Genomic DNA, 19,043 nt, shown 5'->3' on the forward strand with positions numbered 1-19,043 from the left:
TTCCGAAAAAATAACAATGAAATGTATGTAAGCTATATAAAGAATAATGGTACACAAGTTAAAGTTCCATTAGACAACAACTGTTACTTAAACTTATATGGAGACGAACAAAAGAAATATTTAAGAGTTTATGAAATGGCAGATATGACATTACCTAACCCAGCTCCAGCACCATATTATTATGACTATGGTTGACGCACGTGTAGACCCAAAAAAGCAAACATTATATTTAGAATATTATAGATATAAAAGATATAATGCAATAGAAAAAACGAGAATAGTATATATTATTATAGATGACAAAAATAAATATATAGTCAAGATTTTACCTACCCCGAAAACATAAGATTATATTATAAAAAATATTCTGACACAAACCAGAAGAAACCAGAAATAGTTACACTATATTTTAAGTTCAAAAGAGACAATCCTATATTATCTCATATGTTTGATTTAATGAACCAGTAGGTTCTATTTATAATCATCTATGGAAGCAAGAGGTCCTCAAGTAATGTTTGGTGTTGGTGCATGGGAACAAATAGTTGACAGGTTTTTGTATTGTGCAAACTCTTCAAAGGAAACAGGAGGAAGTAAAACGATTTCAGGTGAAAATTTACCTGCGCACAGTCACTACATAGATTTAAGTACATCTCAAGCAGGTTGCATAAGCATAAATTTTGGGATTGGTCAGCAATGAAAAAAGGTAAAGGATATGATGTTAAAGACGACGTTCAGTTTGCTATAAATTGTTTTGGGTGACACTCAGGGAGATGGAAACCATACACATCGCGTTTCGGGATATACGCAAACAACGGGACAAGTAAAGACTACATGCCACCTTACATGACAGTTTACGCATGGTATAGAATTGCTTAGTCGTCATTTTCAACTTCTTTAGCATATTCGTCAGGAGTTGTCTTATATTTGTTAGGAACTGTCTTTGAAAGTATACCACCTTGAACTTTGACAAGTTTTGAAACGAGGTCTGACAATAGTAGTTTTATCTTCTGCTTGCAGTGTGTACATTTTGCCATGTTTGCCTTAAAACTTCATAATATTCTTCTTGTATACTTTCTTCTATTTTACGAACACGAATGTGAGTACCTGTCGGGTTCCATTGTTGTCATAGTCAATAGTATTTTCATATGGGTCGCGTTTGGGTATTTCTATTTTTACTTTGTCACCTTTCTGAAGTTTGAAGCCCGGCATTCTTTCTTGTTTGTCTCTTTTGACTAAATTATTAAAATATAGTCTTTCTCTAAGTCAGGGTTGTTTTTTCATTTCTTCGGGGGAGTGGTTTCCCAAACCTTTTTGTTTACGGCTATTGTAAATATTTAAAACTTGTCTCATCTTTGCCATGGAGAAGTGTCCTATACTTGTCGTCATATGACATTTCATTTGCTTCACCACCTTGTGGTTGGTTTAAGTCTCTTAACATTTTTATACAACCGTCAATGACACAAGAGCAGAATGGTTTTTGGTCGACAATGAAATATTGGTTTACATTTTTTGAACGCAGATAGTTTTTTACATCATCTGATTTGAAAGGAACTTTCACAGTCAGATGTCAGTTTTGTTGGATGGTATTTGTCAACGAATATTGTCAAAGCTGCTAAGATATCTAAAATATTTTTGGACTGTAATGGTATGGCTTCACAGTATCTTGTGTTTTGACGACAAATATTAGCCAGTATGGTGGTCCATCTTCTCTATTACCTCGGAATGTTTTCCAAGATATCCATAAACCAAGCATTTGGTGTTGAACTAAAGATTTTTTATCATGAGTGCTTTCTTTGTTGCCTTAGAAACATAGGGGTCCTTGTTTGGATTCGTCATTTTTTAACCATAAGAAATGGTTTATTTGGCGCATTAGCAGGAGTTTGCATCTAGATTTTTACCCGCAGTGGGAACAATAGCCAGAGGTGTATTTGGAGTTGGAAGGAAGATTTTGAGTACATTAGGTATACTTAAAGAGAAAGCACAACCTATTATACAAACTGTACAGAAAGGTTGGGATGTAGCACGAGATGCAGCAAATCTTATTCCAAATCCTGAAACAAGAGGAAAAGTTCAAGGATGGATGGACAATGTAGGAAGACAAGCAGGAAACTATTATAACAAAGCAAATGACTACTATAACCAAGCAGGACCACTATATGGACCAAGGTGAAAGATTCTTTAACAGAGGATATAACCATTGCACAACAATGGTAAACAATAACCAACCTCAACCGCCTCAAACGTGGGGAATGTAAAGTTTTTTACTGAGATGAAATGAACAATACAGCATTGAGACAAATGGGTTCAAGATGGATTTGTCGGCTTCCAGCAGTTACACAACGTGTTTGTCAAGTTCTTCCTATACCTCAGGAAGTTTTAGACCGACTTAAAAAACAACAACAACCAGTTGAAAACAAACCAAACTAAAATTTTTTTACTGAGATGAAATGACCGAAGAAGTTGAAACGGTAGATTTGACACCACAAACAAAAAGTTCAGAACCATTGTCAAAACCTGTCAAAGAACTTACAGATGAAGAGAAAAATTCAATAATAGAAAGTGCCAGGTCTTGGAATACAAACCCTAACTATAAAGTCACTTTTCATAGAAATGGAACGGCTAGTATCTCAAAAAAGAAACAGACTCTCACAAATAAAATATTGAAGTCTGAAGGAGCTTTCGAGACAACAGATGGAAAAGTTTACTTCACTGACCAACAGTTCATTATAGAACATCTCATTGACTTAGAGTCGAAATATTCTAAACTTTACAACAAACACAAAAAGTTGAAAGGAAAACAAAAACAAATGGCATATGATATTTATGAAGATGTTGACAACACAACTGTTCCTGCAAGTAGGGTAAAGTCAGAGGAACCGAAAAGTGACGAAAAACCGATAGAAGAAGAAAAACCAAAAACTGAAGATAAACCAAAACCAAAGTTTAGTTTGGAAACTAAACCAAGTCAACCTTCATTAGCTGGTATGGTTGGCGTCAAAGACTTATGGCAGCAGGTTGGTTATGTAAAGTAAAGAAAAAAATATTTTTTTATTTTTATAAAAATGCCCCCATATAGAATGGATAGAAAATCTGCTAGAATAAAAGCAGAGTTGCAAAGATATGGTTGGAGAGTTTCGAAGAATTTTAAATATATAAGGGAAGACCCATAAAAGTCTATGACAAACTGGCTGGTCTGACCTACGAAATGGATTTGGAAACAGCACGTGCCAATTATCCAAACAGACTAGAGAGGTTAGAAGAAGAACGTCTTATGGACATGCCTTTCGATGTTAGTGAGCATTGCATGAAGTAAAAATTTATTTTAAAAAAGTGACATTTTTTATTTTATTTGAAATGTACGCTGAGTTTGTTGGAGAAGACCGTTGGGAAACTTGTTTGTTAGATGAGAAAATTGAAATTCACTGTTGTGAGTCATTTGAAGTCAGAAACAAAAAGACAAAAAGAGTTTAAGCGAATGGGAGCGAAATGACGGATATGCTATTATGAAGATGAGTGGGAAAACGCTATTTTAAACATATTGTCATTGCAACTCATTTTATACTGAATCCTAACAATTTACCTTTTGTAGACCATATAAACCGTATAAGAAACGACAATAGACTTGAAAACTTACGTTGGGTCACTTGTTCTGAAAACAATAAGAACCAAAGGCAAATTTGGAGTATTGTATTCGAATTTGTCGACGAACTAGAAGATGAAACAATTGAAATTACAGACATATGGCAAGCATACGTTGAGTTTTACTACTATAGCGAAGAACAAGACTCTTTCTACTTTTATACCGGCGTAAACTATAGGAAATTACAAGTATATTTTACTAAGGCAGGCTATGCTTATGTAAACACTAGAGATACAGATGGAAAATACGTTCAAATACGTCTTAACAAATTCAAGAAGCTATATGGCATACAATTTTAAAACAATATATTTTTACATATATTAAATGCTTCAGGTTGAAAAACAAAGAACAAAAGTAGCAGATACAAAACCGTTAGACTATATCTTTACAAATGCTGGTAGGACAATATCAGATGAAGAAATTTCATCCCGAACATACAGGTTTGACTATCCAATTCGTTGGCTTCAAAGTCCTTCAGATGCAAAGGCAATAGATTTAGAAGAGTTTTGTTTTCAAATAGAACTAACGCATTTATGTTCGCAGTATATTTTCATGGGCAGTATAAAGGTTCTGGTGGTCTTAATAGGCAAATTTGACGAAATGAGAATCTTTACAGTTCGTTTCAGACGAAAGTCTTGAAGAAAACTCTAAATGACTTTCAAACTCAAATGAACAAATATTATGGGAATTTCAAGAAAAATACGACTCTTTACTAAATGGAACATACTATCTGAAACTAGAATATGACAAGATGAACTCCACCGTTTCATTTCAAAAGATTGAAATTAACCCTCCAAGAGATACAGAGTTTTTATTTTGGGAAGTAGACAAACGTTCTTGGCACAATTTCTTCGGTTACTAAACCAGAACGAACCATTACACACCAGATGGTCCATTTCAATTTATACTTCCACCAGCAGATTTGACAGTTTATAGAAACGTGTTTGACCCTCAAAATGTTATGTGTCATGCAAGTTTCAGTTCAAGCAACAATAGTTTTCTATGTATTGGTAAGGACTTTTATGACTTTGCTTCTAAATTCTTTACGAACCACCTAGTACAGTTTCTCTGACTTTCAAGTTTGGTTCACAACAAATGGTGTGCAACATATTATTCCATTGTACTATGAATTTTATCTCGAATTGTCTTTCATATATAACTACGGAAAAGTGCTGAAAAAGTATTGAAAAATATAATTTAGGTGAAGAGGTGAGATCTCACCTGTTTTTTCATCTCTTTTTTCACCTCTTGAATTTGTCATGAATTTTATACAGAAAACATAGCACAAAAATAATGTTTAGGGTAGAAGGTGAGATCTCACCTGTTTTCTCACCTCTTTTCTCACCCGTTGAATTTTGTATTATTCTTCACAAAATGCTTGTTTGAGGTCGAGCCACTTTTGGCTCCACCGTATTCTTCAACCAAAACTCATGAATTCAGCAAAAATATAATTTAGGGTAGAAGGTTAGATCTAACCTCTTTTCTACCCTCATTTCTACCCTCTTGAATTTGTCATGAATTTTCCCGAAATAAAAAATAAAGTTAGTTTTTTTAAAAAAATATTTTTTATTTTTATTGTAAGAACATGTTAGCAACAACAGCACCAAACTCGTTAGTTATGAACCCAACTTCAATGTTAGTAGAAATGAAAAGCTTCATTCCTTCTTCATATACTTTTGAAACAGAAATCCAGAAGATAAAGCAAGAACTTTTAACATCTAATTTAGACTGTACCGCACAGGATGAAACAAATGAACAGTATCTTTATGAAATGCAGGACCTCATCGACCATTTACCCAAATTGCCTGAAATCCAACAACAAAAACTAACCATTCCTGAATTTGACGAAATTGAAGTCAAAGCAACTGACTCAGTAGAAATAAAGAAGTTCATACGAAAGGTAAACTATGAGTTTCTAGGATTTCATTGCAACCATAAGGTTATGGACAAAGATTGCGACATGGTATATAAGAATGTTTCTGACCTTTACAAAACCCGGGAGTTTAAGACCTACGACAACTTTGTTTCGTTAGTTGCTGAATGTGTATGGCAGATAAGAGATAAAGATAAAAGATGTAAAATATGGAATGAACAGATAAAACCAGCAGCTTTTGAGTTAAAGAAAACCATTGACGCTTTAGTTGTTCTAGCAGGTAAGGTTTCAGAATATAACGCAAAAATGAACCCGCAATGTTCTAAATGTAAAGCAGCAATAAGAAAATATAACTACTCCGTCAAAGAGATAGAACGTATGAGAAACGACTATGCAGACTTAAAGAAAGAAGCAGAAAAACCAGCAGAAGATAAAATGGATATGTTAGAATTTCTGAACAAAAACTATCCAACAGCAGAAGATTTCCTTCTATCTGACGTCAAGAAGAAGTATAAAGAAACTTTCGGCATAGTTAAAACTTTTGACATACTGACAGAAGAAATAGAAGCTACAAAACTGTTTAGGATTTCAAATATACATCGTACAATTCATGTAAAACGCTTATAAAAAAACAGGTGAGAAAACAGGTGAGAAAACGGGTGAGATCTCACCTCTTCACCTAAACTTTATTTTTACTGAATTCAGCAACAAAATTCTGAGTAAAATAATTTTTAGGGCATGTGTCAAACCGTTGAGTTTTCACAAAATTTTAAAAATAACGTTTACCATGTGAAACGTTTATAAAATAACTGGGGTAGAAAAAAGGTGAGAAAACGGGTGAGAAAACAGGTGAGATCTCACCTCTTCACCTAAAATATATTTTTGTCTGATTTAAGCTCATTACGAAGAAGTCTTGACAAAACATATACGTTCATGTTTGACAAAACATGTACGATGAAATCATGACAAAACATGTACGATGAAATCATGAAAATTCAAGAGGGTAGAAAAGAGGTGAGAAAAGAGGTTAGATCTAACCTTCTACCCTAAAATATATTTTTGTCTGATTTACACTCATTACGAAGAAGAAGTCTTGACAAAACATATACGTTCATGTTTGACAAAACATGTACGATGAAATCATGACAAAACATGTACGATGAAATCATGAAAATTCAAGAGGGTAGAAAAGAGGTGAGAAAAGAGGTTAGATCTAACCTTCTACCCTAAAATATATTTTTGTCTGATTTACACTCATTACGAAGAAGAAGTCTTGACAAAACATATACGTTCATGTTTGACAAAACATGTACGATGAAATCATGACAAAACATGTACGATGAAATCATGAAAATTCAAGAGGGTAGAAAAGAGGTGAGAAAAGAGGTTAGATCTAACCTTCTACCCTAAAATATATTTTTGTCTGATTTACACTCATTACGAAGAAGAAGTCTTGACAAAACATTTACGAAGAAGTCTTGACAAAACATTTACGAAGAAGTTTTGACAAAACATGTACGATGAAATCATGAAAATTCAAGAGGTTAGAAAAGAGGTTAGAAAAGAGGTTAGAAAACAGGTGAGAAAAGAGGTTAGATCTAACCTTCTACCCTAAACATTATTTTTACTGAAAAATGACCAAAAATCTGAGTAAAATGGCATATGCTTGCTTCCCTCGGAAAAACCGAGAGAAGAGATTCCGTACGAAAATCGTGAAATTTCTCTAGACCGGATTTTACCGGCCTTGCCTAAAACACATGAAAATCGTGAAGAACAGCGACCAGGGAAAAAAAACTTAGTCGCCTAAAACTCATGAAAATCGTGAAATTTCTCTAGACCGGATTTTACCGGCCTTGCCTAAAACACATGAAAATCGTGAAGAACAGCGAGTAGGGAAAAAAACCTGGTCTTGCATAAAACTCTATGAAAATCATGAATTTCCTTAAGACAGAAAAAATAAAGTTAGTTTTATTTTTATTTATTTTTTTATTTTGTATGTAAGAACATATATGACAAACACTGAGTTTGAAACAGTTAAAAAGATAGACAATAACACTAAATTGGTTAGAATAGGTGATTTAAACGTAAGATACTCAAAGAAATACAACAAATATTCTTTGTCAGACATTATATCTCCATCTGGAAAGAAAACATGGCATTGGGTTGGAATTGCTTCAACTCAGAAAATTTTGACAAGAAATCCTGAGCTTATGATATCGGTAAGATTCTATGGAACTACAGCATATCTTATAGACAAAAGTCTTATACCAATAGTTTTGTTATGGATTGACCCAGTTGTTGGATATAACTTCATAACATATGGTTCGTTCGACTCAGAACGTTGCAGTGAAGGCTTACTTTACATCGTTCAGAAACCGAAGGACTTCAATACAAAGAGATATAAGATAGGAAGAACATATAATATAACTCAAAGATATGACAGTACAGTCAATAGAGTTAAGGTTGTGTTTGTTAATGATATGAGAGCTGCAGAAACAGAACTACTTGAAAAGTTTGAGAAAATGTATGGTGCTCCCATAAAAGGTAAAGAAACGTTTGAAGTAGATGAGATAGATAAAGCTATAAAATTATTTGACGAAGTTGCTGAAAAATACATGTAAAAATAACGTTTACCATGTAAAACGCTTGTGAAAAAAAACAGGTTAGATCTAACCTTCTACCCTAAAATATATTTTTGCTGAATTCAGCAACAAAATTCTGAGTAAAATGGCATAAGATTGCTTCCCTCGGAAACAGTGAAGAACAGCGAGTAGATAAAAAAACCCAGTCGCCAAAACTCTATGAAAATCATGAAAATTCTCTAGACCGTTTTTTTCCCTACTCGCCAAAACTCTATGAAAATCATGAATTTCCTTAAGATAGAAAAAATAAAGTTAGTTTTATTTTTATTTATTTTTTTATTTTGTATGTAAAGACAGATATGTCAACAACAGAGAACACAACAACCGTTATAGTCCATGAAGCTATAAATGAAGAATATGAGTGGGTTCAGTTTAACAAACAACTCCGTCTCATTCGTTCGGTCAAAGACGATATGTACCAAATGCAAAGTATTTTGACAGCATGTTTTGCTCCAGATACTAAGCTTCCTAAAGACTGGTTTAGGAACCAAAGCACACAAGAACTTTTGAGCGAAGCACAGCGAGACATACTTTTTTCTGAAAACAGTGAAGAACAGCGAGTAGGTAAAAAACCCCAGTCGCCAAAACTCTATGAAAATCGTGAAAAATTGCCAAACGGTTTGAGAGGATATTATGTACATAGACTTCTTGTAAATGCTGTTGCAATGTGGGCTTCACCTCGTTACGCTTGTTATATTTTCATGATGTTAGATGAAATTCATAGACAAGAACGTGAAGAGCTAGAGAACAAGCTTGAAGCAAAAGACAAAAGCATTCAGAAAAGAATACCACGTTCGGTACCAAAAGGAAAGGAAAAGAACTATAAGTATATGATTTATACTGAAGAGATGGAAAATGAAGAAGACAGAGATATGGTTATGTTGCATTTAGTCAGAAGAAACAACAAAAGCTTTTACGACCTTGCTAAGATTTACAAATCTGACAGAAATTGGTTCTATCGCGAAAACTTACCGATTTCAATGACACCGAATGAAGATGTGAAACAAATAGTTCAAGATACGTTACCTCAAACACACTATGATATTAAAGGTTGTACAATACTTACCTTCAAAGAAGATTTGCCATTGTTAAAGGAAAAAATAACAGAGTATTTTGACAACTTCAAACAAGTAGGGTAGATGAACCATTTATTTTTACGCTTGACTTCAGATGGCTCAGGTAGCTCTAGATGGTAAATTGGCTTGTCAAATCCTTCTGGCATTCCGAGTCCTTCCATCCGACAGAAAAATATTTTCCCGACGACAAGAAAAAGTTTTTCCTTCCGACAGAAAAAATTTTCCATCCGACAAGAAAAAATTTTCCATCCGACAAGAAAAAATTTTCCAGTTGTCCGTCCGTAAACCATTCAAATTTTCGAAAATTGAGAACTTTTTGGTCGAACTTCAGAAAAAAATTTTCCATCCGACAGGAAAAATTTTTCCATCCGACAGGAAAAAGTTTTTCCTTCCGACAGAAAAAGTTCTTCCTTCCAACAGGAAGAACTCTTCCTTCCGACAGGACACAAACGGATGACTGACGTTCCTCTTCCTGAATGCCTTCCAAAGCCAGAAGAACCGACAGCCCCAGCACCACAACAGACTTACTAAGACTAAACACTTAGATTTTTCAAGCTTGACTTTTTACAATTTGAACTTTGTTTGCGTAGATATGAATTCTGAAAGAAGTATGAGGGTCTTGTATGACTTTGTACTTCTCCCATAGTTCATGTCTGTCAAACTTACCTGCCATGGACTCTTTCATAAGTTCCATGAAATCGTCTTCGGACAATCCGGGGAAAAGTATAATGTCAGTAAGTATTCTCTTTACATCCTTACTTAAACTCTTTGCTGTCTGTACACAAATGACAACTGAGATGTTAAAGTGTCTGAGCTTCTTAAGAATTCGACACATATCTTGTTCTCTGTTCTTTAACAAAGGATGAGAGGCGAAATCATCTAAGATAAGAAGACATCTATGAGGGTATGTCTTCCAATCGTAAGATTGCAATTTCTTCGAAATGTATTCTATCTCTTTCTGTTTGTTTCTGAAGTGTTTCTTCTCTAATATTCTCTGCATTTCCTCATTTGGGTCTTTAAACTTAGAATTTATATACTCATTTATAGCATTATACTTCAAAACTCTTCTTTGGTACTTCTTTATCCAATCTAACAACTCAGTATCCTTTATACATACTAACTTAGACTTCTTTATAATATCTTTGAACGAATTGACGGTTTGGTCAAATTGACCAGAAGTACTACAAATAACAACTAACTCATAGAATGGGTTCTTCTCATCTAGTTCTTGTTGTTGTGCAGCCATTTTAAGATAAGTGAAAGTCTTACCCGACCCAGGTGGTGCAATTAGACCTGTTATACCATTCTGAGCAAAATAAGAACTTGTCATGTATAGGCTTTATCTGAGCATTTTCTAACTTCCTCTTGTTCTTGTTTAAAACATTCTCAAATTTCTTGTCAATGTCAGCAAACTTTTTTTCTAACATATTTTTAGAAAAATTAAAATTTTTATCTTTTAGAAAATGTCTAGCGATTTCGCTATCTATATTCGAGACAAGCTTTTCGACAGCAAAACATCTGTCGACCATAAAATCTTACATAGTGTAAACAAGAAAGGTGAATTTGTTCTAAAGTTCTGTTTCTGGGAATATGACAAGAACCATAAAACATTAGGCAGAGAAGTCTTTAAGTTTGTCAATGACAGACTTGTTGACAGAGATGACGCCTCTTGGAGAGATGAAGTCCAACAAAACTTCTTAGAATGCAAAGAAGACACATGCGCTGTTCTTGAAGATGAAATAGAAAACAGAATAGAAGAGCTATTAAAGGACAAAGAACTTTTACATAAATATGGTTGCGCCAAATTTGACATAACTCCACCAGAAAGAAGAAGAGAGAAAAGAAAGAAAAGAAAGTAGAAGAAGAGAAGAAAGAACCTGAACCAGTTCCAGAGAAAAAGAAATTTGACATGTAAAAATAAAATTTTATTTTTAGAACATTTCTGGGTCAATGTCAATGTTCTCTTCCTCTTTAGGGGCAAACACTGGCTTAGACTCTAAAATCTTTTTACCCAATTTACCTTGAACTTCAACTATCTTAGACTCATAATATTCATAGTCGTCTGCTTTCTTTGGTTCATAAGGTATAACAAGTTTGTATGCTTTACCTTCTTCGAGTTTTGAGAACTTTCTGTCAAAATTTTCTTTGACTGTCAACATACCGTCAATGTATAAGTCTTCAAAAGTTGCACCACTTTTTCTAACAACAGCAAACTTAACTGGTGCAATGTTCCAAATTTTGTCAAATGTAGACTTTTCAAAATTGTAGAAGTAAACATTCAAATATGCGAATGGAGCTAACTTATCTTTGACTTCTGTCATGTACTTATTTACTGAGATGAATTTTGCCATCTTTTCTATCGGATAAAAAAAGATTTTTTTTAAATTTACTCAGAAAAATTTTTCTTTGTATATACACCATTCTGAACATCTAAAAGACTTTTGACATTTGCCAAGAATGTTCGTTTAGAAGCTGCCATATAACCATATTCTTGACAATATTGTTTATACGAATCGTACAATGACCTTTCATCTAAACACTCAAAGTCAGTTTCATCTATGAACAGTTCATATACACTCTTGTTTGCTTCTAACAATGTTTGTCTCTCTTCGGTATGTGGAATTTGTCTTGGATTGAACTTTGAAATATCTAATGTCATAAAATATGAGAACAAGTGGTTGTAAAAGTCAGATGTCAAAGTTTCTGCTAAGTCGTCAAAATATTCTGTATCTTGCATATGAGAATCTGACGTTCTGACAACTACATATCTTCTGTCAGAACTTTCTAACTTCATCGGAACAACATTGTTTGAAACCATAATGAAGTTTGCAACATTTTCACAAACTCTTTGGTCTTTATACTTTCTTTCAACAACTCCAACTTTGTCTGTTATAAGACTCTTCAAAGCATCTGAGTTCAAAACTTTTGTTGTATCTATACTTTGAAGTTCATTGCAAACTATAAGTTTCATATTCTCTATTGAGGAGTTAAACTTGCCACAGATGTTTTCTAAGTTTGTCATATTCGGGTTCGAATAGCCCTCTAATAGTTTGCATAAGATATCTGTAAAGAATGTGTTCTTACCTGTTCCTTGTTTTCCAATTATAATGAGAGCAGTTTCATTTTTAGCACTTGGATGTTGTAAGATGTTTGCAAACCAACATAAGATATACTCATAAACCTTTTCGTTTCCATTGCATATAATTTCTTTGACATGGTCTAACCAAGCTTCTATAATATTTTCTTTCCATTCTACTTGTTCATATTTATATCCAGTGAAGATAGAATAGAAGTTTGGAGAAGGTGTATAAAACTTTATACCACGAACTGAAAAATCTTCTAACTTTGACAATAAGATATCCCAAGCATCTAACATCTTCATGCCAACTTGTACGACTTTTATTTTCTTAAGTTTCTGTCTACATTCTTGTTCTGAAACTATTGTTGCTTTAGGTTTGTTAAAGACTACATCCCATTCTTTCATAACATAACATTCTGGGCAGAGTCGACATAAATGACTAAACGTTTCAAATTCTCGACTGCTTTGTTATAGTCTCGAAATGGACACATATTTCTGAATGCTTGGAAGTCATAAAAATCTGAAACATCTATTCTGTACATTTTTATAAAAATAAAAAAAATATTTTTTTTATTCTTGACTTTGTTGTTCCATTTGTTGCATTTGTTGTTCTTGAGCTATTTGTTGTTGAAGTTGTTCTTGTAATACAATACTTTCACCAGTTGCATCTTCCAATTCGAAACTTTCTGCCGTCATTGACAAATACATAGGACATAAAAGTTTTACAGGAACAAAGTTTGCGTCAACTAATGTCAACGTTATACTTGCCAAAGTGTTTGAGTTCACTAAGGTTGAAAATTCTGCATTCGAATGAACAATAGGCAAACCAGCAGAGAAAGTATTGTTTATACGCATAAGTATCTTTTGGTCATAATAGTTTCTGTCGACATTCGAATAACACTTTGAACCTAAGTTTGAAACAATATATAAGATTGGTGTGCTTAATGTCAATGGAATAGACATTCCTTGTATGACACCTTTTCCTGTTATAGGAAACTGTTGGTAGTAAAAACCAGAAATAAGTTTTGTATTATAGCTCATATCGTTTATAGTAAACTCAGTCGGACATCCAAACATAATGAAACCTGCTCTAGTTGCAGCACATGTTACACCCGTACTTAAAGTATTAAATAAGTCAACAAAACCTGTTGGTGGTATATCTGAGTAAGTATCTTCAAAGGAGTATTTTTTACCATTCACAACAATAAAGTCTTCTGGTGTCAAAAGAGCAAAACAGGCTTTAGTCGTCATTGTGTTTAAGGTTAGTTTACAATATCGTCCTTGAGGACTTTGTAAGTTTGTTGTTATAGAATTATATGACTCAGGGTTTTTAGTCGTAATAGTATAAACCATTATATCTTCTGCCATTTACTTAGCAAATAAATTTTAATGAAATGTTGTGGTCGTCAAATATTTTTATGACGTCTGGGAAACTATACTTTAAGTCAACGTTTCACCTCCTTTCATAACGTATATCTTGTCAATGACATTATATGAAAACACCACAGCAACTAATGTCGGGTTCTATTTCTTTGATGTTTATATCGTCTGCCTCTGTCAAAAGTTTCAATAGTTCTTTCAAAACTTCATGAGGTGCAATGACATATGAGTTCACTTTTACAGGGTTGTGTTCGACCAAGTTTTAACATTATACTTAAAGCTTGACAAATCTTCTCCTGAGTTTGAAGTTTGTCTTTAAGTTGTTGGTAGTCGTTTCGAATATCTGCAACAGAACTTAAGTCTCTGCTAACTTCAGGATATGTTGGTTCTTTTACAGGAACAATTGTTATACCATCTTCGTCTTCGTATGGTTTCCCCACTTCAACATCTCTGTCTTTGACATTGACAACAACACTTTGACTGTTTGTTTGAGTTGGTGAATTTAACTTCACATCTGCCACCGCCATTAAACTTTGAAACACTCACGCTTCTATTTTTCGGAAATGACATTTTACTTAGAATAAAAAGATGGACGTATTCGGATATCTTATTGAATTGAAGCAGAACAAAGTTTACAGCACACAAACAATACAAATACATTGACAGAATAGTTCTTTATACAAACAATGGTAAATGTTATAGAATAGCAGTCTTTGCTGAACAAAATATTTTCATAAAGCAAAGAAAGTTGGTATAACTGAAATGGTGAAAGTTCTTGACGTTGACAAAAATATAACACAAAACTTACAGATATTTCTAAAGGTAAGTTTATCTTACAATATTATGTCAAAACTGGCGTACTGTCAATATTTGACGGAGAGAAGTCAGTTCAAGAACAACTTACTGACCTGCTGCCAAAATCTGCTCGATGGAAGCTGTCGTTATGCCAATCTGAGGAGCCCCAGCAGGTTTCATCGAACGAATCTTCAAAAGAGCATCTTCCGTGAAAAGTGCTATTGGTTTTGTAAACTTCTTTGCTCTCAGTTCATCTTGGACCGTCTCTGTCACCAGTATATTGTATTTGAACTGTACCAACAGTTGAAATACCACCCATAAAGTCTTCTGAGTCAGCAAATGGAATGCCAAGCCAAAAGTTTGAACGGTCTCCATTTGTATATTGAGTTTTTTTGACCTCCTGTATGAGTCCATACTTTCACATATGGCATAATAGAACTTTGCATTTCAGGTTAATGGTTGTTGTGAAGTTGTTGTTAAAGTTCATAGCATCTAATGTCAAGTTGTATGACCTCATATCCTCAACTGTAGAATATTCTTCTCTGGATAATATTTGCCATCTATGTTTATATGATATTTAATACCGGGGTTGTAGAAACAAGAATAGTCATTTATAGTTCGTCTGAACAGTACAAACATAGTATCTGCATGTTTTCATTGCAGTTGTTAAAGCAATATCTGTTCTTGCACCTGGGTCAGCACTTTGGTTTCCAACTTCACCTGCAAAGTCTTTGACAGATATTTGGTGTATAGGGAACATAAGTGGAACTGCAATATATTTGGCAGCTAAAGCATTTGAAATATCTGGGTCCAACATATAGACTGCAAGTCTGCTTTCTATTCTCTTGCATTCAAACTTTTCGCATGTAAACTTAACTGGGTCCCAAGCAGTTCCAGCAGCATTGAAATAATAGTTTACTTCATTGTTGAAGTTTGAGAAACCAAAGTCTAAGTCAACCTTGTCTTTGCAAAAGTCGGCGAATGACGTTTTATTTGTTCCCATTACGTCTGTAAGAGTGAATGGGTCTTGTGTTGGTGCAATGACTAAGTTATTTTTGCTTGGAGTAAGTTCGATAGAAATTTTTCCTGCCAGTTTGGCAAGTATCTTAAAAACCTGAAGATGAGGAAAGATGACAAAGGAACTCTAAGTTTCAGTTTTACTTTAGTGGCAGCAGTTCCATCTGAACCAGAAAGGTTAACATAAACTCCTGGAACGTTAGGGTCAAGTCTTCTTATTTTCTCAATATTTGCATACTGGTCTGTTTGTTCTCTAGCTTGTGGTTGTACTGAGTTTCTCAAAGCGAACCATTCATAGTTTGCCCATGTTACTGTTTGAACTAAGTCAGAGTTAGAATATATCTTATATCCCATGAAAACTTCTGGAGCATATTGGTATCCGACATAGAAAATTCCATTGCAACCTTTCTTGTCAGACAACTTGGCAGAAGGTTTTATTTCAATGTCTTGTTCCACGTATAAGAATGAGTTGTCAATAGAAATAATATGAAACCTGTCGCAAGCAATATCTACTGTTGTTGAAGAACCTTCTCCAAACTCACCTACGTTTCCATAAGAAACAGCAGTTGTATATTCGTAAGTTCCGGAACTATTTCTGACCTTCTAATGGCATTGTCGCATTCGTTATACCATTCGGAAACATTTCCGTTCATGGCATCCAAAACTGTTGGCGTTATATTCTGAGCGGCGTACATTTCATATGGGTAAAAATATAGAATAGTTGGATTTATTTGTCATAATAGAACCCACTCGTACCAAGCTTTACTTTCTTCCTGACTGAGTTTTTAACTCTTCTTTTTCCTTCATTGCCACTACTTTCACTAGATGAAGTTACTTCTTCACTACTTTCACTTTGTTCTACTCTTCTTCTTTGGTGTCGCTTTTGGTAACTTGCCCTCTGCTTCAAGTTGTTGCATCTTTGCCTCATGTTCACCTAGTATGTTGTAAATTTCACGTGTCCTTTTTGCCTTTGGGCTCTGGTCGCCCATCTCAGGTAACCTATATCCTAGAAAGCTTTTGTCATAGTTTGTATTTGAGTCTTCGCGTATTGTTTGCATGACTCTTTCCTGAGTTTCCGGTTCAAGCTCTTCAAACAGAGCTTGTCCATATGGAATAAGCTCGTTTCCAAATATATGTTTTTGTAGCCATTCTGGTTTTCTTTCCATGTTACCAACAATATCTTTTGTGAATGGGAAAGCTTTTACCCAATGTTTCAGTCTTGCGTCATTTATTTCTGTAGTTGGTTTTATTTTGTCAAGGAACATGTTTTTCAATACTAACATTTCATTTGGTACTGTCCATTTGAGTTTTCTTAAATATTCATCCCTTCTCGGTTCATTGTCTGCAAAGTAAGTTTTTATGACATTTTGTAAACTTTCGTTTGCAAGGTCATGTACAATAGGTTCTCTTCCTTCTCTCTCCCTAACTTTCTTTCTAAACTCTTCACCAAATATACCATCTCTATGGTTCTGTGTAGTTCTTTGAGATAAATGTTCTAGAACGTCAGGTGTTATATTTCCATCAGCCATGTTCATTTCATACTGGTTCAAAATATCTGCATCTTTCATATCTTTCAATGGCATTAAAGCCGCTGAAAATACCAGCTACATCTGGTTCACCATTCACTTCCATTGCGTCTACAACTTCTTGGAATTGTGGTTGTAAGTTTATGAACCACCTATCCGGATTAGCTTTATGACCCATCTCATTGTAGTTCCATCGTCTGCAGAAACAAAAGTAGGTTTGTTTCCATATTGGCTAGGTTCTGAATGAACTTTAAACAATGTTTCATTTCTATATGTTTTGTTGAAATTTAACCTTTTATTTTCACCGAGTTCATCCAAAGATTGAACGTTATATGCTCGTAAGTAAAAAGGATTGTTGTATTTGTGTACATTATCTTTCAGTACTTCCATTCTATGCTGGATATTTTCATCTGATGTTGGAGTCTTTTGTATGTCGGCGAACATTTTTCGATATTCTTCTACTATGTCAGCTGAATTTTTCTTAGACTCTTGGAAAGATTCCATATTCTCCGCATACTCTTGTTGAGGGTCAAGATTTTTCGGCTGTTCCAAATCTTCATCTAGTTCTGTGAAGTTAGTTTCCAAAGGAGGGACTTGTTCGTTTCCTTCTGGCTCTTCTAGCTGTTGTTGCTGAACTATTTCTTCCATGTCTGGTTGTATCTGAACTTCTTCCTGTGGAGTTTCTTGTACCTCATCTGCTGGCATTTCATATATTCCGAGACCGTTTTTAAAAAGTTCCCTATCTAAGTCATCCGGACTCATAAACCTTTCTTCTTTCGTTCCGTCTCTATTTTTTACGCGTTTCATGAAGAGAGTTGAATTATCATTTAGCTCTGACACCAAATATCTCGGAGTAAATTCAGTCATGTCATTTGGATGATATGCTATTAAATCATATCCCTTAGCGAGCTTGTATTTTCCAGGTTTGAAATTATATCCCATTTGGTGCTGAACCATAAAGCTAAATAGGTTCGGGTCAGTATTTCCTTCCTTGAACTTTCTAATAGCTTTTTTATATCTGTCACTAAAGTCAAGAGTATCTGGGTAACCATAATTTTCCTTAAGCATTTTTAAGAATTCTTGGTTTCCTTGTTCTCTACTTCTTTTATGTCCTTGCTCTGTTTGTGGTTGTTGCTGTGCAGTGTTTTGAACTGTTGGTTGTGGTGCAGTGTTTTGAACTGTTGGTTGTGGTGCAGTGTTTTGAACTGTTGGTTGTGGTGCAGTGTTTTGAACTGTTGGTTGTGGTGCAGTGTTTTGAACTGTTGGTTGTTGTGTTGGTTGTTGTGTTGGTTTTGGTGCATGCCTGTGTTTGTGTCCATGTGACGATGTAAATGTTTTAGGTAGTCCTGGTGCAGGTGCTTCTCTTGGAGGGTTTGGTGGTATATAAGTTCCACTAGCTAGTATATAAGTTCCACCAGCTGGTATATAAGTTCCACCAGCTGGCACATATGTTCCATCTGCAGCATAATGTCCTACCTGACTTTTCGTTTTTAAGAAAGCATTTACTAGGTCTGTTTTGGTCTGTTGTAACTCTTTTTCTTGACTTTCCACAACAGTTGCTCTAACGGCGTCATAGGCACTTTGAACTGCCTGTCTCGTTGCTGCATCTGTTATTTTCGTCATATTTTGTGCTACTTCTCTTAACTCGTTGTCGAAACCTTCAGACTTCAGTTTCTTTCCAGATGAGAAGTCGTTCACTAGTTTCACCTTACTATGAAGAGCTTCGAAGGCGTTCTTAAAGTCAGCATTCATTAAAGCTTCATTTGAACTGTCTTCATCCGCTTGTATTTTTGTCCTTATTGACCCTATAAGTTGGGCTGCTTTAGCGTTGGCTTGGGCATCTAACCAGTCATTATTAGCTTTTATATATTCTGCGCTTTTCATTGCCTTTTGCATGGCTGCGTCGTTTTTTTACTTTCTTGTGCTAAGTTTTCATACTGTACGGTTTGGTTTTGCAACTGTAAAAGTTTTTCTGCCTTTACATTTGCTTCAACTTCTTTTTTATACTCATCGCT

General features: G+C 34.6%; 7 protein-coding genes and 3 pseudogenes across 10 annotated transcripts, besides 1 other annotated feature; 4 read left to right on the top strand and 6 right to left on the bottom strand.

The window, feature by feature from the left end:
• Window positions 1-19,043: part of a mobile genetic element that runs on past both edges of the window.
• Window positions 2,808-3,032, top strand: TVAGG3_0585580 (uncharacterized protein; the record flags this gene model as incomplete). The annotated part of the gene is made up of 1 exon (XM_051239313.1): window positions 2,808-3,032. The coding sequence occupies one exon, from the start codon at window positions 2,808-2,810 to the stop codon at window positions 3,030-3,032; it is 225 nt and encodes a 74-aa protein (XP_051097137.1).
• Window positions 5,820-6,140, top strand: TVAGG3_0585590 (organellar and viral DNA polymerase type B; the record flags this gene model as incomplete). Its single annotated transcript, XM_051239314.1, has 1 exon — window positions 5,820-6,140. The coding sequence occupies one exon, from the start codon at window positions 5,820-5,822 to the stop codon at window positions 6,138-6,140; it is 321 nt and encodes a 106-aa protein (XP_051097138.1).
• TVAGG3_0585600 (KilA, N-terminal/APSES-type HTH, DNA-binding family) lies at window positions 8,704-9,294 on the top strand (the record flags this gene model as incomplete). The annotated part of the gene is made up of 1 exon (XM_051239315.1): window positions 8,704-9,294. A coding segment is annotated over one exon (591 nt), but the record flags the coding sequence as incomplete, so codon positions are not given.
• Window positions 9,782-10,477, bottom strand: TVAGG3_0585610 (protein of unknown function, DUF4106 family; the record flags this gene model as incomplete). The annotated part of the gene is made up of 1 exon (XM_051239316.1): window positions 9,782-10,477. The coding sequence occupies one exon, from the start codon at window positions 10,475-10,477 to the stop codon at window positions 9,782-9,784; it is 696 nt and encodes a 231-aa protein (XP_051097140.1).
• Window positions 10,695-11,146, top strand: TVAGG3_0585620 (annotated as a pseudogene). Its single transcript has one exon. A coding segment is annotated over exon 1 (452 nt).
• On the bottom strand, window positions 11,163-11,582 carry TVAGG3_0585630 (protein of unknown function, DUF4108 family; the record flags this gene model as incomplete). Its single annotated transcript, XM_051239317.1, has 1 exon — window positions 11,163-11,582. The coding sequence occupies one exon, from the start codon at window positions 11,580-11,582 to the stop codon at window positions 11,163-11,165; it is 420 nt and encodes a 139-aa protein (XP_051097141.1).
• On the bottom strand, window positions 11,742-12,613 carry TVAGG3_0585640 (uncharacterized protein; the record flags this gene model as incomplete). The annotated part of the gene is made up of 1 exon (XM_051239318.1): window positions 11,742-12,613. A coding segment is annotated over one exon (872 nt), but the record flags the coding sequence as incomplete, so codon positions are not given.
• Window positions 12,881-13,678, bottom strand: TVAGG3_0585650 (uncharacterized protein; the record flags this gene model as incomplete). The annotated part of the gene is made up of 1 exon (XM_051239319.1): window positions 12,881-13,678. One exon carries the CDS (start codon window positions 13,676-13,678, stop codon window positions 12,881-12,883), a length of 798 nt encoding a protein of 265 aa, XP_051097143.1.
• On the bottom strand, window positions 14,962-15,856 carry TVAGG3_0585660 (annotated as a pseudogene). Its single transcript has one exon. A coding segment is annotated over exon 1 (895 nt).
• Window positions 16,351-18,924, bottom strand: TVAGG3_0585670 (annotated as a pseudogene). The gene has a single exon. A coding segment is annotated over exon 1 (2,574 nt).

This window comes from Trichomonas vaginalis, chromosome II (genome assembly GCF_026262505.1).
Source record: "Trichomonas vaginalis G3 chromosome II, whole genome shotgun sequence".
Classification (NCBI taxonomy): Eukaryota; Parabasalia; order Trichomonadida; family Trichomonadidae; genus Trichomonas; species Trichomonas vaginalis.